At 42.6% G+C, this 27398-nt stretch overlaps 1 protein-coding gene across 3 annotated transcripts; it reads right to left on the bottom strand.

Annotated features, from left to right (window-relative positions):
* Window positions 1-490: 490 nt before the first annotated feature.
* LOC101793878 (interleukin-1 receptor type 2) lies at window positions 491-25767 on the bottom strand. Of its 3 annotated transcripts, none has more exons than XM_072031209.1 (9): window positions 25559-25767; window positions 10844-10974; window positions 10473-10731; window positions 7986-8160; window positions 6872-7046; window positions 6146-6211; window positions 5077-5212; window positions 2814-2959; window positions 491-1490 (listed from the first exon to the last, which is right to left on the bottom strand). In XM_072031209.1, exons 1-9 carry the CDS (start codon window positions 25750-25752, stop codon window positions 1363-1365), a joined length of 1410 nt encoding a protein of 469 aa, XP_071887310.1. In that variant the 5' UTR covers window positions 25753-25767; the 3' UTR covers window positions 491-1362. The 3 variants fall into 3 exon arrangements, with proteins under 3 accessions (XP_071887310.1, XP_027301564.2, XP_005013465.3); XM_027445763.3 differs by lacking the exon at window positions 25559-25767 and adding an exon at window positions 12719-12798; XM_005013408.6 differs by lacking the exon at window positions 25559-25767 and adding an exon at window positions 12555-12703.
* Between the last annotated feature and the right edge of the window lie 1631 nt (window positions 25768-27398).

Raw genomic sequence — 27398 nt, 5'->3', positions numbered from 1 at the left:
AGAAACAGCTTTTTCTTCAGTGTCTGTGAGAGGTGTCAGTTATGGATCTGTAACAAACTAAACCTTAAAACTGGATCTCTTCCCCTTCAATACAGATGAAGACATGCACCATGTACGATGGAATTATTTCTCCACTATCTGCTCGGAAGAGGAAGTAACCAAGGCATTCTACTCATTTTGATCCTCAAAGTACAGCATGGTTACTTATTTATTTATTGCTCCCTTCAGTTTTATGTGAAGACTTGAATCCAGTTACACGAAACTAAATAGGCACCATTCTGCATCGTGATTAATCAGACTGCATACTTCAATTCAGAGGATACGTGGTTCCCAAACCTACACCAGTCTGAGACTGGTGCAGACTCATTGTTTACAGGAATCTATTCCAGACTTTCATACTTATATCAGAGAGAAGGAGACATCCAGCAATAAAAGTTAGAAGCACAGAAGGGCAAGACTGTACCTTATTACTGGTAATCTGTTGAATCACTTCCAGGAATAAAATTTTATTAGTACTAGTCGAATGACTTTCAAAACATTAAAACATCCTCCAAATCCTTTTCTTGGCAAAGATAACAACATGTTACAGCTGCCTACAGTTCTGTAGCCATGAGATGTTTGTAGAAAAAACAGAAACAAATTCTCCAGTGTACAATTATCTGTTACGCTGAGGTAGTTATCTCTTGGAGAGGAATATTCTGAAAGCACTCATTTAAGCAAGGAATAATCCAAGTTGTTAAAAAAAAAAAAAAAAAAAGAGAGAGAGAGAGAGATTTTCTGTGGAAAAGTTCATAGAATCATAGAAGTACCGTTGTCATGACAACTGAATTTGGATCTGGAAAATGGAAAAAAAAAAAAAAAAAAACACAGCTGTTTTGTAGACTGAAGAAACATAAATTGAGTTTGGGTGCACAAGGAAAATTCTTATCACTCTGGCGTGGAATAGCTCTTCTGGAGCAAGCTTTCTTAGTTTCTGTTTTTTAGGTTCTAGTTGTTTTGTTTTGTTTTGCCTTTTTTCAAAGGATAAGGCTATTGAATTTACAAAGGGTGAGACCATCTCTTTTTCCTTACCGTTCTTCTCATAACAAGGGCACGTACCTGGGACACCATGTTTCAAAATGCTACAAACCACAGCCTAGGTGCAAAATAATAGAAGTGAGTTTCCTGCATCTAGGCAGCATTTTACACAAACTTGTATTTCTAATTTATTCAGATCATGGAAGACATGAAGAAGAAAAAAGCTGATATACATCCATCCGGTGAGAAAGCAGTACGTCTAGCCTGAAACATCTCTCTGTGTCTCACGTGGAAGTCAGCCAGGCTGAATTTTTCACTGTTGGCAGTTGGAGAATAAAGCAGATCTTAAACCTTTGCTATCATGTATCCTTTATCAGCTCTCTGCTTCCAGCACTTGTGTACAAATATCGCCCCTAAGATGACACAGGCCAATGCAACTGGGATCACTGCAATGTACCAGGACAAGCCAACAGCTGGAAAAGTAAAGAAATGAAATATTGTCAGAAAATTTAATTCTCTACTTTCAAGGAGGAAGAGGAGAAATCACATAAAAAGGATGTCTGCAAATTAACCTTCCAGCAGGGTTGACCACTTGCAAAAGGAACAGGTCTATTGATTCAGTGCTCTGGGAAATGGGTTTGTCGAGGTGGGAGGAAAATATTGGAAAACAATAGAGGGTGAGAATTTAAAGTTCAGTCCTCCTGTGTACACATGGCTCTTCCCAGCCCCTGCTCAGAGTGGCTACGTGCTTTCCATCTTAATTCGGTTAACACAGCGACAATCCAAGCAGGAAATAAAGGCACCACATGGAAAGGGAGTACATAACAGCTAGTCTGCTCTCAAGCTCTATGAAGAATTTTCTCATACAGACCACCCAATAAATTACTAATGATCAAGCCAAGACTGTGAGCTTCTTCCCAAAATACACCTAGCTTCCAAGACAAGCATCTGTCCAGACCATTTTGGATTATGCTGGCCTACACCAGTTCATGGACTGCCTCCCCTTTAGCAATACCTGTATAGCTCACAGAAGACATGAGCAGCACATCATCTAGCTAAATGAGTACAAACCCCTCATCATAGGATGCTGGAGTGAGTCATGAGCTGTAACTCATAATGAAGACTGTAAATGTTCATGTTCCTTTCTAAGATGATATGAGCAAACTTTGGTGATTCATCAACGTCACGCAAAGAAACAATTAGCATTGCTTCATATTGTTTTTACAGCTGCTTCTTAGCCAGTGGTCTATCGCACTGCAACATTAATTGCGCTAAGTGTAGGGCTTCTCTTCCCATTACTAGAAGCCAAAATAACAACACCCACCATAATTTACACCTCTTGTTATTTTGGCAACAGTCTGTGCATGAGGAGAAGGAACACTCTGATCTTTATTCTGCTATTGTCTTTTTTTTTCCTACTTTCTGAGGAGCTGGGGTTGATCTGGCCCCGTTACACCCAATGAGAGTTTGCCAGTAGTCTCACTGGAGCCATCATTTCACAAAGCATATCTAAATTTGAGCCCTAGCCAATGAACAGATATATACCAGCACAGATCTTTTCGCTTGTGGAAAATGTCAATAATCAGCCCACAAGATGTGTTCATTGTGAACAGACTATTCTAAAACACTGTGCATGCTAGGTCTACAATTTAAAGAGGCAATCAGTTTTTCCCAGGTAATAATCCAGTTCAATACTAACTTGGAAAGTGTAAATGACTTTGATGATAATTTAGTTTTAGAATAACTATAACAATTATAGAACGTTTGTCCCCCAAATAAGCAGTCAAGCTCATTACCTTCCTGCTTGACCCTTGTTGGCAGTACTTGGGATCCGTATCTGTTCTGTGCCAGACACTTAAAGTCTGTATAAAAATCCACTTCTTCGACAGATTCAAAAATCAGTGGCACTTCAATGAAGTTCTCACCATTTTCTGTGGTTTCTCTGAAAGAAAAAGAAAAGTCACATGTCAATTCCTTTTATCAGCTGGCTTTTCTCTCTCTGATATGTTCTTTCTAACAGCATATTGCAAGAAAATGCATTGGATATTTGCTCATCTCTGACTAGCCTCTTTGCATTACAGGACACCTGTGGCTTCCAGACCAGTTCTGCCAGCTCTTTGAGTCTCCATTCCTCTCAGTACCCTTGCTGCACTCCAGAATATTCTTTTTCTCTAAGATCTTTATTTGTCTTGCAAGAAATAAAGAAAAGGGAGGGAAGAAATGCAGAGAGAGTTGTGTATAACTGAGCTCCCCACAGAGGATCATGGAAGAATCTAGTTCCTTGTTTCTGACCATCTAGTAGTTTCTGAGATTAATTTTTACTATCAGCTGGAAGAGTATACATGGAGAACATAAATCTGCAAACACTCACTTAGCAAACTGAGCCACCATACCTGCTTATCATTCACCTCAAATCTAGATTTCAGTACAAGAAACTGCCTAGAAATTTTCCAGCTGACTTTAACCTGATTGTTTCATGAGTGCAACTATTTAAAAGTGGTTTTCTAGGTGCAAATACTGTCTCTTGATACCTTTTAGTCACTGTTGGAGAAGTTGTCCAGCTGCTTTGCAATGGCTTGTTCATGAGTCTGCTATGTATTGCAGCAATGGACTTCTCCGGGGTCAGTACCGCAGGAAGGTAGCAACACGGCAGTGAGTGCTTTGCCACAAATTTCTGTGGGAAATACGTTTTCCCTGTGGTATTTGACCTGATATGACTTGCTGCCCTTCTGAGGGCTTCCAGCAGAGCTGAGACATCTCACACACCATGGGTGTTGTGTGACCCTGAGATGGCATTGCCTCTTTCCATGTGCAAACATATAGTAATATTTAATAGTTACATTAGTAATATTAGTAGTAGTGGTGGTGGTAGTAATAGTAATGAAAGTCTAAGTAAGAAAGCGCATGTGCTGCTCTATTTTAAGTCCTGAAGAGACTCTAGATGTTCCACATTATGTCTTATGTCACTTGACAATGCATTTAAGTTCTCTCACTCATGTAAACAACATTATGAATGAGTGGTCCAAATCAAGCTGGGGGGAATACCAAAACACAGAAACACTCGGGAACCCAGCTGAGCTATCATGTTACCTCTGGGTCTAACTGTGCAATAAACTCAGCACGGCCAGGTTTTTATCTGGCACTGAAGCCGCATGGCTGCAAACAGCCCACATCCATAACTGTTAAACACTCTTGTCCCTCAGAACAGGGATGTCACATCCCCAGACCCTGTCGTCAATGGTCTCTGCCATATAACAAGTCTTAATCTCTAGCCAAGACCTGTTTGGGAAGGTCATAGCTGGTGAGGGACCCGTTTGGCCACTAACAACACAAGCCTTGAGGCATGCAACTATGAGGCAACTCAGAAAACATCTCAAGATGGGGAGAGACAATGGATCAGGGCAAGAGGATGTGGGATATCCTGCCTTCCCTCCCACCAGCATCCCCCCTGGTGCTTCCCTGGCGCCAGCTTTAGCACTCCCTGGGCATCTCAGTGAGTCAGTTTAAATTTTAAGTCATTGACGCGAAAAACAACAACCCTAAGGGGAAAACCAACAATAATTAAAATAACAATTTTAAAAAATAACATAAAAGGCAAAAACCATTGGGTAGCTTTCTGTTATCTAAGTGTATTCAGAGGTTCAGTGAAGTATCTGATGAATGCCAGAGATAGTGTGGGGGAATGGATGGTGGCATTTCCTTGGCACAGGGCAAGGAGAGTGATAAGAAAAGCACTGGGAAGGATCAAGGCCCATTGCTTTCCACTGCAGTCTGCTCTTACATTAGCTCAGCTGCCCACGAGACTGTGCTTCAAGTGTAAGGCTCTGAGCTGGGTCATTTACAGTATAACAGGAATGAAATCCAGAGATTACAAAAAAAAAAAAAAAATCATTCTGCTTGGTATGTTTTGGCTTTTTGCTTGATTGTGTGTTTTCTTAGCTCTGACTTTTACTTCTGGACTCTCCATATCCCATTTCATTACCTGGCATTCATCTAAGAGCCAGTGTAACACTGCAGGTTAAGATAACAACCACAAGAAAACACTTCAGTCTGACTTACTGTCGTTCTCCCTCTGTAACTCTGTTTTGCTTGTAAACCACATCAATGATGGTGTCATTTGCTAACCATTCCACGTCAGTATCGATATGCCTGCTCAGTCCAGCAAATACTTTACAAGGGAGAGTCATCTTGGAGCCTGTTGGTGAAAGATTAAAAAGCACTCAGATACATGTTGAGAACTACTTTATCTCGGTGAAAACCAACATCTCTGGTGGGAGATCAAGCTCCCACACATGTCAAGCACTGCTACATTCAAAACTGAAGTTAAGCCCCAGATTGTTTTTGATTTAGATGTATTCCTCAGGAGGCAAAAAGGGCACAGTGCGATTTACTGCTCTGGAGCAAGTGCACTAAGCAGCAGTGCAACCTCCCTCGGAGGTGCTACAGGCAAGGACATTCAGATCAAGATGGGACCGCTAGAGCCAAAGTGATGATACAAAAATTCAGAATTTTGCTATAATTATTGCTACTCTGAGCTAAGGATAAAAATCCTTCACACTAGTGCATAGCTATTTTATATGGAAAATGCGTGGCTCAATATTTATACAATGTTGTTATTATACTGATGGTGATCGGAGGGATATAATACGTTCTGTGGAGCAGATAGGCAAAAAAAAATGACTTAGTGGTACATTGACAGAAAAAAAAAAAAAAAAAGTGGCATTTAAATTTAAGAACACTGTGTGTAGAGCATCCACGTTAAAAGAGCTTAGTGTAAAATATACCTGCTCTTCTCTAAAATGAGGAAAGGCAACAGAAATGCACAGTCATAACACGATCTTCAAAGAAAAAAATGAGTTTCTGTCAAGGTACTTTCTAACCGATTACAACTGTCCAATTGAAACATTAAGAAGCAATTAAAAATATCTCCTCCCAAAAGAGTTGGTGGCTCATTCAAAACCACTGGAAGACCTAGAGCTGTTTGAGGGAATAGTGAGAAGCTGCCTCTCAACTGACATAACCAGTATCAAAGGAACTATAATAATAAATACCAACGAATTGGACTGTAAAGGAACCTCCTCTAATTTTCATCTCATTAGATGTTCCCCAAAATAACGCTGAGCCTTACCAAGAGCAGCTGATGTTGTCTTTTGAGTTGGATACACGATTATGGGGGTAATTCTCTTTTCTTGTTCTGGACAGAGAGAGAGAACGGAGAGTCAGTGCTAGCACAGGGGGAAATCTGGTCATTGCCCGGACCGGCGGAAAGCAGCACTCCATCACCCAGAGGGGTTGGATGTGGGTTAGTGGTGATATTGGTGGTAGGGGGACGGTTGGATCAGGTGAACTGGAGGTCTTTTCCAACCTTAGTGACTCTGTGATGTCCCTTTGGAGCCCGGAGGAGAAGATTTAGGCAGAAGCCTTGGCGAGCCCGGAGGATGCCGCCCGCTGTCGCTGTCGCACGGCCGCCCTCTGCTGCCCGCCGGGCGGTGAGAAGCAGCGGCCTTCCCCCAGCCCCAGCCAGGACGGAGGCTCCTTTATCCCCCAGGCTCCCCAGAGTCATGCACAGTGACCTCCCGCACCCTAGGACGTCGAGGGATGGGTTTTGCCTCCTGCAAGGCTGCTGCCGAAGGCAGGGCGAGCGCTGCGGCTAGGCGCACAGCTGTGCCAGATGTGCTATGAGAAATTGCTCTATCTCCTCCAAAAGCAGGCACCCCTGTTCTCTCCCCCTGGCAGCACCAGAGGGCTGGATGCGAGCCCCCCCTCCTGAGCTTCACTAGCAATGAGCTGTGGCAAAGAGCTTTCTTCAGCGCGGCGCTGTTTTTTTTTTTTTGGGGGGGGGGTCAGTATTTACCCACTGTCTGCAGCTGGATTGTTCTGGTGATCTCGTACGTTACGCCTTCGTACGGGAAAGACATCTTGCAGGTGTAGTAGCCAGAGTCTGTTGGCAATACAGAAGTGAAGATCAGGGAATTCGAGCCTTTCAGAAACACAAATTTTTCACCGTTGTCTTCCAAAAGCAGGGCATCCTGGAGAAAAGGCAATAACAGGTATTATGTCCCCAGTAGGTGTGGTTGCACCCAGCTCCACTTTCCCACTACAAATCCAGTTGTTCAAATGTACATCCCTCTTCAAAACGGTCTGGGGCATTCTATGAAGTGTGAAGAATTGCTATTGTAATGTAGCTATAATATGCGTGTAAAACCTTTCAGTAAAGCCACGTTTTAAGATGGAAAAATATACCAGGGTATTTCCTGAATCCTCTTACGAGTAATCAACTAAGAAATTCTTCTAAGGAAAATAAGTTCTGTGTAAACAGGAAGGTTTTCCTGCTATTACTTTCCATACATGTCCTTATAAGAATAATATTCTAAGGCACTCTTCTAAGACAGATAGATTCTAGTAATCACACAGGTTTTCACAACACATTGTGGGGAAGGACTTTCACATAGGTACATCAGTTATAGCCTGCTCCTGAAGGAAAACCTGAGCAGAGACAATTTGCTGGTGTGGTATTTATCACACCATAGGCATGGCTGTGTGAAACCAGCACAGGAATGACATCCTGTGTTAAGAAGGATAGCAGCAAGAGGCAGAGCATATGTTCATAGTGGGAGTGTAAATAAAAGCTAAACCAAGGTATGGGGAAAATATAACAAGACTCCCATGCTGTGCAGTGGAGAGCTGAGGATGGTCAGGTGAGGGATATTTAACATTAAAGGCAAAACCAGGATTTCCTACTTGAAAAGTCCTGGACTAGCAAGATAGGCAAGAGACCACTGTGAACTTTGATTCAATCTCTTCCCAGCACCTCCACATGTTGTAATCTTCATTATATTATGCTGTGACATAAAAACGCTTGTGACTTTAACTACATGGAGTTCAGGAGAAACAGAAAGTGGAGATAAGTGTTTGTTTAAAAATGGGATGAGATTAGGCTTTGCATAAAGAGAAGTTTAAAGTTCTACCTTGTACCACTTGAGCTCCAGACTGGTTATATTCGATGTAAACTCCCACAGGTCAGGGCAAACGATCTTTCCAGAGGTAAAAGTGAAGAGGACCTGCATATAAGCGATGTCTCGAGCAGCTGTCTTCTCCACAACGGTGAGGTGGATGGACACCTCGGCACAGTAGGAGTTGTTCCTGTGGGCAGAGTGGGGAGATGTGAGCACCCACAGGTGACAAGGGAGCCCAAGTGACACCCATCAAATCCATGGCAAGTGAACTTGAAAGCTGGCAGCCAATAGCTTAAGCTGGTTTGAAGCCAGTGAGAGCAGGCTTTGAGACTCTCTGCGGTAATTGAGTGGGTGTGAGCTGGATCAGGGTGTTCCTCTCTACACCTGTCTTTCCAGACCTGAGGAGACCACCCGGCCTGGTCTGAGAGGTGCCCTCACTTCCACAGCCATCTATCCCTTGATACACAGCCTCTGGTCTGTGTTTGATTCCTCCCAGCTCTATTTCCCTCCTTAGCCCGTTCTAGGAGGCCAAGACAGAGATCATACCAGGAGGGATCCCGAAGAATCACTGGTACTTGTTTTGGGCACGATCTAAACATGTTGCTGACACATGTCTGCCTCAGAGTTCCAAGCTTTCTTTTCTTATTTGTACACAAAATTTGCTGCACACCCTCAGGCTAAAGCCATGGCTTTGATTTTGCACGGAGGGGCACCGTGTCCATCTGAATAGTGGCAAGTGTGTCACGAACCCTCCACCCATTTCCTTGGAAGAGCTCTTGACTGTGAAAACCCTAATGATTGCAACGTAAGGAAGAAATAAAAAGTTTAAAGCATGTATTAAAATACATCTGCAGTTACTATTGTACAGCTGGTAGGCATTTCTGTGAGTACATATTGGTCTACATAGAAAAGAAGGCCTGAGAGTTGCACAGTATCTAGCTTTTCTTCCCAGCCCCAAGTAGCAATCACTTCCAGTCACAAAGAGGAACAAAATGGACAAATAACTTGGGGGAGGCTGATGCCTGAGCTGTGTTCTCTCCATCCTGTGAAAGCCTGCTTCTGCCTTCCCCCAGGAAGAGGCCAGCATAACCAGGCATGTGTCTGTGGTCTGATGGGCTCACACTGCCCCTATGGCACTGGGACCGGTGGGATGCCCAAATCCCAAGTTCTTTCTCAGCAAACTAAGAGATCTGTGATACTTTGCTTCCAGCCTCATTTCACAGACTGCTGAAGACATGTTCTCATTTCCTTATGGGATCATATGAGAAGGAAGTACATTTATTATTTTTTTTGTACTCCATTAATCCTGTAATAATGCTAACAATGAAGCTATTCACTCAACCCCTGCATATCTTTCTCAAACAGGTTTCACAGCATTTTGCTATAGCTGGCAGTAACACTGCCACATTTAGAGGCATTGAGGAACTGAGGCAGGAGTGTCCAAAAACAGGATAAAAAGCAGAATTTGCATGACTTCCATATTTACAACCTTTTCTAATGCTGGCTGCACTACTGAAGTCTTTTCTCCTGTCCCACCATTGCATTCCCTGCTAACACATAGAAAGGCCAGCCTAATAAGTTGAACGTGATTTATTAATTTGCTTTCTGCCTGCTGTTCTGCAAGGAAAATGAGCTCTGCAGAGGCAGCTCCAGGTGCTGGGATGTGCAGACGGGTACAGACCTCATGGGTCCCAGAGCGAGGGAGGTGGACTGGAAGGAGGGCAAAGACCCAGGCACCTTCTGGATTTCAGGCCTGCATGGCACTGATGGTTTTTGCCTTCCTCAGTCCGCCACAAGTCCAGATCCTTGTTCCTCTTTTGAAACTGTACAGCAGGCTGTCAGACCATAAACTCTCAGAAAAAAAAAAAAAATGACCAGTAAGACTGAAAATAGCCTTGGCTGCAAGCCTGTATTATCACAGGTCTGGTACCAGCCCAGTAAATACACACCGGGTCTCAAGAGACATCTTCCAGCAAAGCCAAAGCAATCAAATTCTGCTTTAAAATGTGCAAAAGAAGAAAAGTAAAGATCAGCGGAAAGGAACAGGGAAAAAGGAAGACACCTCAGAGCCACTCTCTCTTGGTATATGCTTTGTAATGCAATCCAAACCGCAAACAATGCTGTCTGCTTCTCTAAAGCTGTGATGTACAGCTTGTATTCTGCCGTGTTCCCTGTCTGCTGCACACCCCTGCTTGCTGCATCCCTGACTGACTTAAAAATAAGCTAGAGCAAACTTCTCATGTACACTATTTCCTTGTGAGATCGTAGAGTAGCAATACTGTGTAGCAATACATGACGCATCAAGATTTCTATATACTTATAGAGGAGACACAACATATTTAAAGTTTCTAACTTCCCATATATTTTCTATATTAAAGTTGGTGAGGAAATGATCTTATCCAAACCCACTCTGAAGATAAATTGTGTTTAGAATCAGGCTAACATATTTTAGATACAGTCACCTTTTTCAGCACACTGAATTTTCTTTTAAGCACCTACCTTCTCGTACAGACATACACTCCTGAGTCTTCTTGCCTTGCTGGTAAAAACCAGAGTGCATCTCCTTTTGCCCAGATTCTTGGATCTTCACCTCTTCCTGATATCATGGTTTTTGAGTCATTTTTGTACCATGTGATATTATGGGTCAAGGAAGAAAAATCCAGATGTTTGTATCTGGGGGAAGGGCATTTCAGAACCACAGGTTCTCCATGCAGTTCATAGTAGTGTTGGAAAGAGATGATGTGATCTGGGCAGTTTTCTGTATAAATCAGAAACATTTTATCATTACTGCTGGCCAGGCGCATTAAAAAAGAGGGGAGAGGGAGACAAGAAATAAAAATAATAATAACAAAAAAGGAACATGCCCTTACCTGTGCTTTTCCCTTGCTGGAGCCTGAAAGCAGAGGCACCCACTGTGCATGTAAGCAGGACAAAGAAGAGCCCCTGCATTTTTTCCCAGAGGAAATGGGAAGGAGAAGACCGACGGAAAGTGTCTTGAAATCTGAAGGCAAGTTTATTAGGAGACAAAAGATACAATTAAAATACTCAACATTAACACCAGCAGAGTTAATTCCCCTATTCCAAACACCAGGCCTGGTGATCTTGGGTTCTCCTTAGGGAACAGATGGGCTTCTTCACCCCCAAATTATGGCTTGGCATCTGGCTTGGCACAAACACTTCTGTCATTTTCCTTTCACTCTGGGAGATGCAAACAACACGCCACAAGATGCTGCTGTCCCCATGTGTTTGTTTTGCTTTGTTTTGTTTGGTGCAATAGCTAAGGGTAGAGAAATACAGCTCTGTGTATTTAGCAATAAGACATGATGGAGGCATGGGCCAGCCACTTCAAGTTGGCTGTAGTGTAGCTTGTTTGGGTAAGCCCAGGAAAGAAGATGCAGCAGAGATTTAGGTCTCTAAGCATTCCCTTCAGCTTTCTGCCAAGGCTGTATGCCTTAATTAAATCCTGTGTGACTCCATCTTCCCCACTATGGCTACCAAAATAGGCCAAAAAGCACAAAACCTTGCTATAACCAGAGCCAAGCTCTCCGTGTCCCCAGCAAATGGGGGAACAACAACTTTGACTCATGTACAGCCACCTTGCAGTTGGTACACAAGTGAGTACAGAGTATAGACACCACAACCATCTCTGAAAACAGAACTATCTGCTGCTGGTCATTCATTAGCTATCATCTGTATTGACCTGGACAGGCAAGTAGGCATCTGCGTACATCACTGGCCACTATGGTCTGCCATAAGATTTCAACTGCTGTTGCTCAGTCGACTGATCACATATTATCTCTGTGTACAACATTCAGAAATGCATTACATTTGCTATAGATAGGCATCAGTTTATGCTGTACGTAAGTATTTGTGTACATAAATAAATACAGTACACATACATAATGCGCACTTTTTCCATATTGTGTAAAGAAATGCAAATTACATACATTTAACATTAGTCTAATGCTAAGACTGTCCCATTAGATGGATATGAAATGACTAGACAACTGCTTCAAGTTTTATCCAAGACCAAAAATGTATTTCAACCAGTATAATTCATTCCTATTCATAGGTACTTACTTGCAAACACTCTCTGTGTATCCCATCATGCTCATATTCATGTGTTTTTAATCCAAATTTCTCCATGTTCTAATGGCTAAATTTACCTGACACCTGATAATCTGACTGTAATAACTTATCTCTAGCTTATTGTCATCTTTACAGCACTACAAAGCCAACCTCTTGCTCAACAAATACAGTTTCATAACCACAGGTTGGCTCCCATACCATGACACATGCAAGCGTTTGGCATGGAGCAGTATCCCCTTCCATGACTATGCCTGGATCAGGAGCTAGTGTCTTCCTTTGCTGCATTAACAGTGCCAATGGGCCAATGGTTTACATGTAATGCCCTATAAAAGGATATCTTCAGATCCTTTGCCTGATGAAAATACCTGGTTATTTTTGTTCAGAGGTTTCCAGTCCCTTAAGTGTAGTATCTAGCATTTTCTGTAAGCCCCTGCACACCCTGAGGTTTTTAAGGATAGCTTTCATTCCCAGATGTCCATAAGCTTCACTTACCTGTGGTTCTGCATCCTTTCACCCGTTAGTCTCTCGTGAAACGATGTAACAATGAAAATTGCTGGTGAGAGCCTTATATAGAGCTTAGCCCAACAGGCAGCGGAAATTTATCGCTCGTTGCCCAATCAAATTTGTGTCAAAACCAAATGACATTTTAGACCCACCTTTCTTTCCTTCCGTAGAGTGAGGATGAGAGAAATAGAGACAGGGAGAGAGCAAAAATATGCATTTGGGTTTCCCAAAAAAGGGGAAATGACTGCTAAATATATGACTAAATTTCCCTTTTTCTGACGAATGGCAGTTTACATGCACTCGTGTCTTCACATGACTATTTTACGCTCTACCTAAACCCAAACTTTCTCATGGGTGACAGACGGTGTCCTGCAGCATAGTCAGCAGCTGAACAATTGCACTCTTCACATAATGTGTTTGGTGAGTTTTTGTGTGGACAATATGGCAGGTTTTTCCTCTTTTGTGATTCCTCATATAGCCTGTGAATCACGAATGGGTTTATTCCTCTTTCCTTCCATGACAACCATCTCAGTTTCACACTTTGCATGCAGGCCATCTCTATGGTGGGGTGTAAGGAATTAACTGATGCAAGCAGGCTACGGTCTCCAGGCTCACAAGCAGGAGGGTGAAAAAATGGGTTTTCAACTGTGGTAATGTTGACTTCTGCCTATCTAGAAGAGGGCAGTCATGTGAAGGACTTCAGTCTGGAGCAGGACCACAAGTCAGTTTTTCCCGTGCCTTGCCCTGACATGTGATGCCTCCTGCAGGCAATCCAGGACTTCTTCCAGCCCCTTTGTCCCTCAGGGACCGGCTGTCATGCACCACGTCACTGCTAACCCAGGAAGGCACTGTGTGGTGTCCTGCTGACCTCCCAGCACTGGTGTTGGCATGCAGCTCCCTGCCCACAGACCTCACAAAAATGCCTCCTCCCCAGGACTTCACAAACCTCAGACAAGAAGCCCTAGTCTAGAGCACCAGGATCCCAGCTTGAGGTTAAGGCTTCGTGGTGCTGCCACTAACCGAGTAGTGACTCAGAAACAGAAGCGATGCAACCATTGATTGCAGTAAGGAGATACAAATCCTTCATGTACCATTTATTAATTTATCCCTAACATAATTTGTGAACTCTTTATTTCACTATTGTCATCCTCATTTATACTGGAGACCTTAGAATGTTGTTTAAGAGAGGGAAAATTGCCAGGTTTTGAGACCATGCTGCCATTTTCCACAGGGAGAAGAAGCATATAGCTGATGACACCTATTGACATACCGCAGTCTTTGGGGATGTGTCATATGCCAGACAGAAGAGCCATCAGATAAGGTGACCAGTGTCATCCGAAGTCTAAGCTCTACTTCTCTGGGACAGTCTTTTCACGTACGCAAGGGAGGTGGGAATCTCTAATGGCAACCCTGGCCAATGGTGCCAAACAAGTTGCCAGCACATAAACTCAGACATTTACCAGGCTCAAAAAGAGCAAAACTGCAGGAAATGAGGTTAAATGACTTTGAAACGATCACACCTACCAACTGCTGCAAACACATTCATTGCATTCATTGAATGAAGCCATCTGATCGCAAGCTGTTCAGCGAGCAGCAGAATGAGCATCGCTAGCTCTTCTGGAGATATGTGTCCTTAGCGCACACACAAACCCCTCCACTCCAGCCCTTTCAGCTCTCCCCTCATGGCCTCCCCTCACGGCCAACCAATTTCCCTCACGCTTCTACAAATTCAGATGCTCTGAAAACATGAAGTGGGCTACGAGATTCAAAGTGAGTTTATAATGCAATGATATGTGCTATCCTGCTTTTAAAAAACTAGACTAAAACCAAATACCTACAGAGTAATGGTGTAGTTGCCAGATAATATTTTTTAAACTTTCCATTTATTTTTTCCAATTTTTTTCCAATTTTAACTAAATTTCTTCAGAAGAGCTCTATCTTAGCTGTCTTTTTTTTTTTTTTTTCCCATAAAACATTGTGATCACACACCACTACCAGGATTTTAAGTCAAAATATTACATCTGGAAGTGCAACAGCCTGGTTTCCTACAGCTCAGGAATAAATGTATGTTTTTAGGGGCTGTCTGCTGAGAAGACCATGTCACTTTGTGGTCAGTTATTACTGAGTATTTATAAACAAAAATGTGCAAGTCCAGCAGCTATATATATAGAGGCACTTTTAGGGAAGCTGGTGTCGTTCTGTGGTTTCGCTGTGCAGATGATTCATTTATACTGCTCAAGATGCCGGAGCAGAGCTGTGAAATTCCTGACTTGAAGACCAGGCTATTCCCCATATGTCTCACTCATTGCTCATCTCACTGGAGAGCTGTTTCCCACACCAGGGTTGCACGCAGATACCTTTGCTGCTCATGCGTGGATTTTTCTCTCTTAGGACATCCCAACCAAATAACCCAAAATCTCAAATAATATTTAGCATTCTAGCAGTCCCTTCCTACAGGGGTTTCAAAAGGCCTTCACAAAAAAGGTGTGTCTGTTCATGATCTGTAGTTCATGTAAGGGGAAATAGAAAATCAAGTGTCATGGAGTGGGGATAAGACCATCTGTACAAGGGACTCCCAGGTTCTGATGTCTTTCCTGGGAGAACTCATCCAAATTGCTCCATGGTTGATGCTGTTTGACATCCAGGGACTGCACTCACATGGATTTTGCTAATTAGTTCTGTTACTCAGTTTGGCTGAGCCAGCTTCACATGATTAAAAATAGGAGAAAATTTCTCTTGTTCACATAAGAATAAGGTGGCAAGACGTTAAGAAATATTGAATGTTGAAAGCTAACTGGCAAGAAGATGCAAAGTAAACCACAGCTATTGCACCAACAACACATGTTCTTGGGCTTATTGATATGGGCAGACCTGGTTTTAATAATTTATAATGTCCTTGTGCATAGTTCCCAGATGGGCTCTTGGGGAGCTCTGAAATGGAGAGGCAAGAAAAACTATCCAGCTCTGAGAAACACCAAATAAAAGGGACAGAAAGAGTAAGACTGAGCAGAGGGACTAGCCTGATGTGCAATGGATGCCAAGAATACAGGAATTCGTATGCTTTTCCAGAGAAATAAGTGCTGTCACATACCAGTTGTATTTGGTATATGTGAGAAACAGGGAGAGATGGGCCAAGAAACAAACACGCTGTCACGAGGGGGTGCTTGCTTCACTAGAGAAGTGACAGCTTGGTTGCAGGCTGCCTCCCTGCTGCCCCACGGGCTCCTAAGCTTTCAACAGCTCCTTTCACTGCAAAAGCAACCCGACAGGCTGCAAAGACTGATTACACAGGCAAGGGCTGGAAGGGGAAGGGAGGAGGAGGGGACCTTCACTGTAGAAGTCAACAGGCTGCAAGGGGCTAAGTGAGGGCTAGAGAGGCCCAGAGCCAGCAGCAATAAGCCAGAGGGACTTCAAGCAACAGAAGGCTGTGTTTATCCTCTCCGGTGCTTCTTCTGCCCTCAAATGGAGTCTGAGCCAACAGAGGAGGATGTCTGAGAAGCCTCTATCTGCTTTGGCCATGCTCTTCACTGAACACATCACACCCATGTTTGCAGACCCCTTCTGGGACATGGGAAAGTCTTCGTCCTGCCCACTAGTGCTGCACACAGGCTGCCAGCAGCAGATTAAATCGTCAGCTATAGGATGATGAAATAAAGAAAGGATTGCTAAAAAAGTGGGGTTTGCTGGCTTTTTATTTATGGGAGAAAACCATCCTTGGGCATGGTCTACATGACATATGGCACAATGAAGGCAAGCAGGGAAGGTGGATTGTTGCAAAGATGAGGTTGATGGGAGCTGAAGAAGTGAAGTGTTGTCTCCGTTCCTGTGCACCAGAATGGAGATGGTAATCTAAATTGCTAAGTAGTGACAGTTTCACCATCACCACATCTGAAAGCCTCTCAAACATTACAATAAGAGTGGGGAAAAAAAGGCCCTTTACTTCCTTTTCCCATGGATAAAATTGCATATAGGTATGCTGAACTGTGTTCATGGACTGTCAAAGGGCAGTTTCACCAGTGCAGCAAGTGAAATCAGTGGGGCCATGCAAGCACAGATGTGTGCGTACTTCTCTGCATTTCTGCAGCTGATTGCTGACGAGCCAGGTGGGCCACAACTGGCAGCTCTGCTCGAGCGTTTTCCCAAGCCATCACTGCTTGGATGGAGCAAACCTATAGCATACACTTCCTACCACGTCTCTGTGCGAGGCTTTAAGTAAAGCTGCAGCACAGGCACGGCCCCTCACCATGTTGGGGCTGACCAGCGTGAGCAAACGATGCCAAGGAAAGCAGCGAGCAGACACTTCCCACAGCTGTGGCATCATCTCAGACCGCAGGCAGTGAGTCAGTAGGGGACGTGGTTTGAAAGCTAGCTAAAGCAAACCTGAGATTGCTGAGCAGCTTTTTTTCCCCTCCACTTCCAAAATGTGATGCTTGCAATCACAAACAGTTTTTTTATGTATGAAGTAACATAATGCACTCTGTGGACTTGCATGTGAAAACTGTATAGGGATTTAAATACGTGGCACTGGTTATGAAAAGCCCATGGTAACAGCAGGCAGGGGATGAAGTGTGACCAGATGAGGAGCATGAAGTCATGTAGAGTTACAAGAGCCAGAACAACAGGAATAGAATAAGATTTCTAAATCAGTTATGGTGGCTGCTTCAAGCAGTCAATCCAGAAAACAATGAACTTGAGAAGCTAAGCAAAGAAAACCAGATGACGAAGCTTTTTGTTCATGATTACTGTTCTTGTTGGCTGTATTTAAATTTAATTGGTAAAAAAGTCACTTTAGCTCTGAAAAACAATGACAAACATATATTCTAAGAGTAGGGAAAAATGTAGCTGGTGTTGATCTGTAGTAGTGGTTACTGTAGGTGCACTCAGAGGGTAATAGTAACCATTCTTTTTTTATTACATGTTCCTGAATGAAATCTTTGTCTCACCAAGGAGATGAAGTCATTTATTTAATGCAGACAGTAAATCTTGTAGTTTTAATATCCTTCTGACACACAAGTATAGTTTACACACTTGTTTTAAGAAGCACAAAAGATGAAATACTCTTAGTGGGTACAGTTACCCATGATATTTCTTTCCTGCTCCACAGAAAGAATGTGCAATTCATTCACAAGATGTTCTGTGGGACTGGGGTGGGGTGTCACAGTGCAAAACATAAGAAAATGCAGATGATAGGGAAATAAATGCGCCAAAGTTTCAGTTGTGTTTTGCATTTTTGCTCAGTACTTGTCCTGTGTTCAATGTCACGATGGTCAGCAATTCTGACTGACAGCAAGAGCTGCTTGAGAGAAAAACGAAACGAGAAACTTATTCTGGATTGGTGATATCATGGAAAAAAAGGGTTGCAAATAAATGAATAACATAAATAGATGATTCTCAAGTGGAGAAAAAAAAAATCAGAATATTTGAATACAAGAGAAATCAAGTCAATTCAGAAGAAAAAGAGCAAATCTCAAGATCACCATTGCACTTCTGAAGAAGAAATGCAAAAGCAAGCCAAAGTGATGCTGCAAGATCACATTTGCTTGCAGATTTTCATCTGTCCAATTGGTGCATGTACACAACCAAGAACCAAAGAAAAAAGAAAAGATTTTGTATCATTAATTCAGGTTAATGAACAAGTTTGTTTTAATAAAAACAGCTATCACCAGTTGATCTTGGAGGGTTCTGTTGTATTGACAATGGCTGACTACATGAGAAGAGTATAAACATACTAGGGGCACCAAAATTAATTTAAGGATGATTTCGTGCTTCAACTGCACTGAGCTAAGGCCTTCTCCAGTGTGTTCTGCAGCAGCTGAAAAGGGAAGTTGTCATTTCAGCAACTATTTTTAAAGATTTCGTGTGGATTTTACACATGGAAAATCAAGACAATATTTTATGCTATATGTGGGGTGTTTGTTTGTTTGTTTTCCTTCCAGAATATCCCTTGATTCAGAGCCTCCCTGCAAAACTGAGATCCCTGTTGGTCTTCCTGCCTGTAGCTTCCAGGATCTGCTCCCTCAGGGGCAGTTATTATAATGGGGACCTGGCAGAAACCTGCATTTTCTTTAAGGACAAGTCATCTAACCTGACCTTCTCAGAAGTGTTGAGCCATTCCTTATGTCTTCACAGAAAGCTCAAAAATGTCAGGACCTTTACGGATCACTGTTTTGATTAAAGTACAAGTTCCCGTGAATAGTCTTGCCAGGGAGAGTGGCTTCCGGCAGAGTGTATGAATAATTGATACAGATCTTGGCTTGATAACATAGTTACGGGAACAAAACAAAAATGGGGAACTGAATTTAACCATGTAATGCCATTATGATATGGCAGTGTTGTTTGGAAAATTTAACCATCGAGGGCTCCCCTAAAGTTGCAACTGGCCAGCTCTGCATGGCAAGGACACAGCTCTCAGCCACAGGCTCTTGATGGATGTTAAAAGATCCAGAAGAAATCCTGAAAGAGTCATAGTAAAAAAGCACATACTCCTCAGCACTCCAATGGTCTAAAAATTGACTCAGATCTCTTTCCCTCCATATGAAGATCAAGAGAAAGATAAATATATATATATTTAGGGAAATATACATACCCATGCATGGAGAAATACAGAGGCTGCCACCTGCTGAGAGGGAAGGGTTGTATTCCATGTGCAAAGATCCCCAAAAGAAGGGTGGAAATGAAAGCCCCACAGGATTTCTGTCTCTGCTTGTCACAGTGCCATGCAAGGTGAACCCGCCACAGGCTGTGCTCTCCCAGGATCTCCCAACTAATCTGACTGTTTGAGGCAAACTGGCAAGTGTTTGGAGAAATTCAAAACTATTTTACAGCAAAACACCAGCCAGAAAAAAAAAAGTTGTTATTATAACACAATTAACAGTGTTTTGTTGATGTTTAAATGCATAGTGAGAGCCTGAAGACTACGTTAAAACATATTTTCTTTACATAATTCTACAACATTAAAATTTCAGTAAAAACACAGAATCACAGAACATTTTGGGTTGGAAAGGACCTTAAAGCTGATCCAGTTCCAACCTCCTGCCATGGGCAGGGACACCTCCTAGCAGCCCAGGCTGCCCAAGGCCCCATCCAGCCTGGCCTTGAGCACCTCCAGGGATGGGGCATCCACAGCTTCTCTGGGCAGCCTGTGCCAGGGCCTCACCACCCTCATAGGGAAGAATTTCTTCCTAACACCTGATGTAAATGTAACCTCTTTTAGATTAAAGCCATTACCCCTTGTCCTATCACTACATCCCCTGACAGAGAGTCCCTTCCCAGCTTTCCTGTAGGCCCTCTTTAGGTACTGGAAGGCTGCAGTGAGGTCTCCCCAGAGCCTTCTCTTCTCCAGACCGAACAACCCCAACTCCCTCAGCCTCTTTTCATAGGAGAGCTGCTCCAGCCACCTGATCATCCTTGTGGCCCTTCTCTGATCTCACTCTAATTCTTCCATGTCCTTCTTGTGCTGGGGTCTCCAGAGCTGAATGCAGCACTCCATGTGGTGCCTCACAAGAGCAGAGTAGAGGGGGAGAATCACCTCCCTCAACCTGCTAGCTACAAGTAGCAGCAGTGCTGTGTTCTTTCAGGTCAAGGTTCATTAACACGTTTACTGATAATATCATGTTTATTAGAGTTGACAGACTCGTGCCAGGCCCCTGTAACTGGGCTCTCATGGAGCCATCAGATCCAAGATGCCACTCTCAAGAGCCTGCTCAAATCATTTGTCTCTAAGGGCTAATTTTATTCTTCACTTCCTAGCATCACTGCTATAGCAGAAGACAGTAATTTTCTAGTATATACTCAAATCAAAATTTATTTATGAAGTCTTGGTGGAACAGCAGAGAGGTATGAAATTTTCTGGCACTGCAGTCTGCCAAAGGGAGATGTGCAATGTTTTCTTAACAATACAAGCAGCCACCAGTTTTAACAGCCCACTTCAATGAGCATTTCAAAACCCTGTAAAGTAATGAAGAAAAGTGCCTGGCAGAACTGTCCCTTGAGGCTGAGCTTTCTGAGAAGATGAGGAAACAGCACCTTGAAGAAAGGATTCTTCTAATGTGTCAACCTGGATGTTTTTGTAAGAGAGGTTTTCATCAGATGTTCAGGCAGAAGAGAAATAATGAACTAAGGAGACTGTGCTTTCAGCAAGCCTTAAGCCTGACTCAGGATCTGTGGTGGGTAACCTTGAGTTGCTTTGAGTTCAGCTGCTTCATAGTCAACAAACAAAATGCAGCATCTGCAAATCCTGTAGTATTTTATTCATATTATCAAGCCCATTTCAAAAACAGGTTTTCCTAGACAGGACACAAGTGTCCCTGTGGCCTCTGACAAGTGTTTTTCTCCATGTCTCAGCCTGCTCTCTTCAACACCCCTCTGTCCTCTGCAGACCTCCGTCCTCCTCCCAGTGCCCCATCAGTCATGCCCAGGCTGCTATAACCAGGTCGTACATTGAGGTGCTGGATTTAATTATCCTATACCACTAAAGATGGTTATGACCCTTCACAGGCCATCCAACAGCCACAGCTCAGGGCTTACAGCATCACAGAGAAATACTCGTGCCATCTGGGGAGTCTAAAACCATAGGAATATCACAGCAGTCATTGGTCATACTGAAAGTCTGTGTAGCACGCTGTCTGATCTTCATAGTAACTTGCTGCAGATGTTTAAGGAGATGTAAGAACATAGCAGGTTTAGCGTGACTTTCACCCTTGTATTTGCTGGCAACCAGCAATTAAAGGCTTTCGGGGCTTCCAGAAAGGGCTGTTCCCAAAGCCAGCTGGTTTCCAGGAATTTCTTGAATCCATGAATACATTCAGTCCCTACCACACCCTATGGCAATGGGTTCTGTGGTTTAAATATGTTCTTGACAGAATAATAATACTACTTCTTGTACATTTTAAACCTACTGTTTGATAATTTCAGGGGATGTCTTCTAGAGCTGGGAGTGTGAGGATCAGCAATCACCCATTCCCCATCTGCCTTTTCCATACTACCCCGGACTTTTGGCCCCAACCATACCCTTCAGCTGCCAATTCTTTGCTGTGCTATAAAGTATGTAACCTTGCCATAGAGGGATGCAGCTCCTGGTCCTCTGTCACTTCTGCTGCCCATTTGCGTACATTTTATACCCCTCTTGATGTAGGATCGCCAGAGTTTTTGCATGCATAATATGAACTTAAAAAGGACTGTAACAATATTTTCTCATGCCCTCTGTTCCCTTCCTACTTGTTGAACCCAGCCCCAGCAGTCCAGCCATGCCTAGACACTAACAACTTCCCGTTTGCCTCTTAGTCTTACTACTGGGCAAAGGCACTTTATGGTGGCATTGCACATTAGCCATCATGTATTGTCACCATCATCCACCAAGTGGGTTAACAAACAACAGGCAGCAAGGTTGCAGAGAGCAAAATCTACATCCAGGGGTTCTCACATTGTCAGGCCATTGCAACAAGGGCTTCCCACAGCCTGAGGCAAGTGGAGTTTGATGTAATGAAGGTCTTTCCCTGCCACCCCATCCTTCTGACACTGTCCCCACTGACCGCTATCTGGGCACTGCTGGTTGACCCTTCTCTAGAGGTAGGATTAGCTCTGTTTGATTGCTTATATCTTTCTCATTACCCTCAGATTCAGCTTCTCACCCCGTTTATTTGCCTGACTGCAATGACTACAAAGTACATCAAGGTTTTTTCCATGCATTGGGGCAGAATTTTAAAAAGGCACCCATTTGCAGTAGCAGTGGAGTGCAGGAAAGACAGTGATGGGTCCAAGACATCCTACAGCACTGTGCAAAATATGTGCGTGTTTACTGAAAACATTCAGGACAGCTCTGAAGAAATACATGACAAGTTGGCTGACCAGAACTTGTGGCACTTACAGGCAATCGGAATTCATGAGGGACGTACAGGGTGAAACGAAGCCTATGGACACCGATTGCAGAACAGCACGTACTGTACGTGCACTGCTCACGCAACCGTAGGGAGCTCTGGCACAAATACACAGCTGAAAATGTAAAAGTGCACCCAAGGGCAACCTCACGATTGAAAACAATTCAACCCTTGCATCCACTTCGAGCAAAACCTGATGCTTTGCACTCTGGGTCATAAAGTTGTAGGTTTACTAGGTGAACAAGGTAGAGGTAAGGTGCCCAGAGTTCATTTTACAAAAAGCATCCTATTACTACTCAAGTAATAGGAAGAAATTCTTGTGAAATAAGACCCTGTGACTGTGTTTACTTGGGCAACGTCTCCGTGCAAGTATTCATTGATTTGCTTTCCACGGGGCCATCCCAGATTGCGTGTAACCTGCCTTGTTCCGGAAGAATTGCCACACACCAAGAGGCTCCAACTCGCTTCCTCTTTACAAACCCAACTCTGACAAGTTCGCTGCTCACTTGGCAATGAAAAGCTTACACTGTTGACACGATCCAATTTTCAACCAAGGCAAATCAGCAGTGCTGAAGAACAAGGTGACAGGAAAGCACCTGAGGACAATGAGGCTTTACCTCTTGAAATATGTCCTGGAAGATATCAGGCCAAATAGCTGTTATAACAACTCATGTCTTAAAGTTTAATGTTGGCTGTTGATGTATATGTTCATTTTTTTAAATAAATATTACATTCTGTAGGACTTCTATTATGACTAGCATCACCTGCATGTTTCCCCCCTAACAAATGTGACAGGGAACTTGTTCCACACAGTGGGATGCTTCCACTCCACATTTATCCAATCTTGGTGGATTTTGGAAGTGTTTCCTTTTTATGACCTCAGTCATTACTGCACACAGAAGTACTGAGAGCCATGAGATTTAATGTGGATTGCAGGGACCCTACCATTACCCTAAATATGACCCAGAACTCTTGTCAGCCAAGGTAGATAGCAGCAGGATCGTTTCAACATAAATAAAAAGATAACATTGATACCTTCAGTTATTTATTATTATTGATAAAATTATGCACCAAGTTTCCTATATAATATTTCCTTCCAGCAGCTGGAGTTGAAAGAACATCCTGCTCTCTAATGACTCCTGCTGCTAAGGTTATGGATATTGAATCAATGACCTTGTGCATCCTACCAGAACAAATCTAACTCTATTATGAACTCCAGCACAGAAGGAAAAGAAGCTGGAGAAGCACTCACATGGAGCAATTGGTCATTTCAGTATTTAACCTACTTCTCCTTTCAGCCCTGGCTCTTCACTTTTTTTTTTTTTGTTTGTTTGTTTGTTTTTAAATCGACCCTTCTCTCCACTTCGTCAAGTTTGTGTTTGTGAAACAAAACAAAGACATTCTAATGGCCAGCATTGAACTTCTTTTTGATCCACTGCCAGTTGTCTTTTCGTGAAAGATTTAATCAATATTTCAACAAAAAGAAGCCATGTATCCTTTATCCTGGCTCCAGAAATAACAATTCCTTTCTCCATCTGCGATACACAATAAATATTCATTTTATCATGTATCTAGAGGTTTTTCAGCAGCTCTAGAGACTGACAGCTGACAAGGTGAAATATTTTTCTATTTGAATTATTATTCAAACAAGAATAATTTTCTTATTTTAATAATAAAAAAAAACATACACCTTACATCAAATATGGCCATAATTATTTCAGAGAAAAAAAATCATCTAGGTTTCATGAAGGTTTTAAGAGATCTTTTTCATTCTGCAGGTTAGCAGTGCTCAGTTAACGTACATTTTCATTCCCCAGTTCATACAGTATGTCTCAGTTTCTACCAGAAAGACAGCTGGCTCCCATCTGTTTGTGCATAATGCCACTTACACAGCTAACTTAACAAGCTCTGTTTTTAGATGCTTGTTCCCTTCTCTCCTTTCTCATATCACGCACTGTTCACTTCAAGGATGCCATGCTTTCTTTAAATATCTCTCAAAAGCATCACTTTTTTAAAAAAATAATTCCCAACAGTGATCAAACAGATAAGATTCAGGCCATCAATTTCATTGAGTCACAACCCATGAGCACAGACTGAAGGGGAAAAAAGTCCATTTGTGTGCCACATACCCACCCACCTTTGTGATAAAAGGTTAAACAGGGATCACCCAAACTGACACACTTGGCACAAACAACCTCAAAACTGGGGAATGAAAACATCTGAATCTGCCTCAGAAAGATGCATTCCAGCCAGTGGAGGAATCCTTGGACAACCAAGGCCCAGCAGTTTTGCTCCTCAAGTCCAGTTCTTTTTGTGTGGCTTAGGCAGTTCAGACCTATTATTACAATGAGGAAGAGCCTAGATTTCTAAGACAAGGTTCATTTAAGGCAGCATTTTCATTTTTCAGCAACATCTGAAGTGTTTTTTAAATGTAATAATAAAGGTTAACAATAATTTTATAGCAATAAAATAAAAAACTATAAAAATAAAAGCAATTCTAAAAGTGCTGCATATCTATGTGGAAAAAAAAAAAAAGTGACATTTACACTTGGGCTATTTTAAAATTAACTTTTGAAATCATACGCTTGTATTTTTACAGTACTTGAGAAATGATAGGCATGCTAGTTACTATGCCTGGAGATCAGAGACTTAGCAGAGAACACAATACAAAATCACCGTAGCTCAGGGAGACCTCCTCTGGTAAGTGATAGCAAAATGGATTACAAACCCTCTGTTTCACATCAGGAAGAAACACAATTACCAAGCATTCAGCCAAAGCAAGTGATTGGGTACCATATTATTCTGTCAACAACATACCCAGTCAATGCATTAAGAGCCTGCCTGCTCTCCTCAACAGGATTAGACATCATGCTATTCCAGAATGGGTTGACCTGACACTCAAATCGTGCTCAGCTGAAGTAGTCTGAGTCTTTTAAATGTAGTGAAGTGAGAATTTTAACCTCTTAACAAGGCAACCAAAATGGGTTTATAACACATTTATGTGATAGCACTGAGACAAAACCTTTGATTTAAAAAGAATAACTATAATTCTTAAAAAACTGAGAGGACAAAAATAAGAATATAAAGGAGAAATTAAAAGTATATCTACAGTCTTACCCAGCGCCTCCTTTAGAGGCTGTTCCCTGCCAGCTTCTGCAGGTTTTGATAGCCCTCCAATCCCTTACCTGGTTACACCTGTGCTTTAAAGACAAGGTGGGGTAAATATGAGATTTACCAGGGAGCCACAGGTGTGTTTGCATGGCTAACAGTTCTCTCTTGAGATTTTCTGACACAATATGTCTTAAAATCATATAGTAAGGTGATCACTACATTTCATTTATTAGGAGTTTACCTGAGTTAATTGTCAAAGTCTCAGTACAGCAGCAACCTCAATGGTCCTTCCAGGACAAGCCTCTACCCCAGGAAAACCACAACAGAAATCGCAAGTGACAGAATTCCTGGAACTGCATTCTAACCATGGGCAAATGAAGTTTTGTTTTTCTTGGAGGCCTCTTTAAAGTAGGTTTAAAAGTTACAAAGCTTATGAATCTGATAATAAGTACTGCCATCATAAAAGCTTTCCAAGATGAGATTCGCAGCCTCTTCCTACCTGTGAGCTACAGATGCCATACACCCTGATAACAAAACCACCAGTCCCACGCAACTCTCAAGTCTCCACAGCTGGTGTGAAAATTCTCACTGTGAAACAGCAGCAAAACATTCTTTGTCTGAGATGTGAACCTCTTTATATGGTGGCTTTACTATCTTAATGTATTAAAGTTATTAAAAAAAAAAAAAAAGTGTCAAATAATGTGAAATATTGGCAACACGCAGAGCAGGCAAGATGTTGAAAGAGGCAGAATTTGCCCTTCTGTGGTTAGAAGGATTTGTGTGCACAGCATCACTGCTATTCACCTGGAAAAAGAAATGCTTTATATTTTATCTCTGACATGTCATGACCTTCAAAAAGTATGTGCCTCTGCGCACTTCAGATTTTGGAGCATCTCCCAACCTACTGTCATTGCACAAAGCTCCCACAAGAGCCCACCCTGCGTGCCAGCAGGCACTCGACATCCTTGCTGAGAGGTACTAGCTCAGCACACATCTTACTGGAAGGAAACTGGATGTACTTCTCTGATGGTCACATCTGTATGAGAATAGTGTTTGCTGGAGTGAGAGTAGAGCTTGCAAAACGGGCTTGCTTAATAGTGCCCTATTTCAAGTCCGAAAGGAACTCCTTTTCATTCAGTGTCTGAGAAATGTCAGCACAGAAAACGCTTTCCAGGGTAAGTAGTGAAGAAGACTATTACAAAACTATTAGTCAAGCCTCGGAGTTACCACAGTCAACTTGAAACCAAGTCACGTACGTGAAATTATAGCATTTGCTGTTATATATTTTGCAAACAGATGGCCAATGTAGAAGCCAGAATTGGATTTGGCCTGTTCAAAACCTCTTTTGTAGCCTCATCCCTTCATGCAAATCCTGTCATTTGAACAAATTTCCATATTAGCCCAAAGCTGCTTCATTAATAGATGGAGTGTCATCTTATCTCAGGACAGTTGTCACTGGAATAAGCCCAATTACACACTGTAGTGCAGAAATGCAATCCCACTACCACACAGCTGCACTTTTGCTAGAAGGAGAGAAAGCTGCATTCACTGAAAAACCTCCAGAGTATTGCTTCAGCCCATTGCATTGCAAAACAAACACTGCTTTGGACAGAAACAGAAGTCAGATAGCTGCTCTTTCAGGCACACTCATGCTCAAATGGCACAAGAACTCTGGAGACAAATAAATTAAGGAAGGACAGAAGTTGGTGAGGCCCTGGCACAGGCTGCCCAGAGAAGCCGTGGATGCCCCATCCCTGGAGATGTTCAGGACTGGGTTGGATGGGGCTTTGGGCAGCCTCACCAGCTTCACCAGAACCCTCAGGCTGAGGGGCACAGCCATGGGCAG

The sequence above is a fragment of the Anas platyrhynchos genome, chromosome 1 (genome assembly GCF_047663525.1).
Source record: "Anas platyrhynchos isolate ZD024472 breed Pekin duck chromosome 1, IASCAAS_PekinDuck_T2T, whole genome shotgun sequence".
Taxonomy (NCBI): domain Eukaryota; kingdom Metazoa; phylum Chordata; class Aves; order Anseriformes; family Anatidae; genus Anas; species Anas platyrhynchos.
The sequence above is the reverse complement of the archived record's forward strand: the minus strand, read 5'-3'. Positions and strand labels throughout refer to the sequence as shown.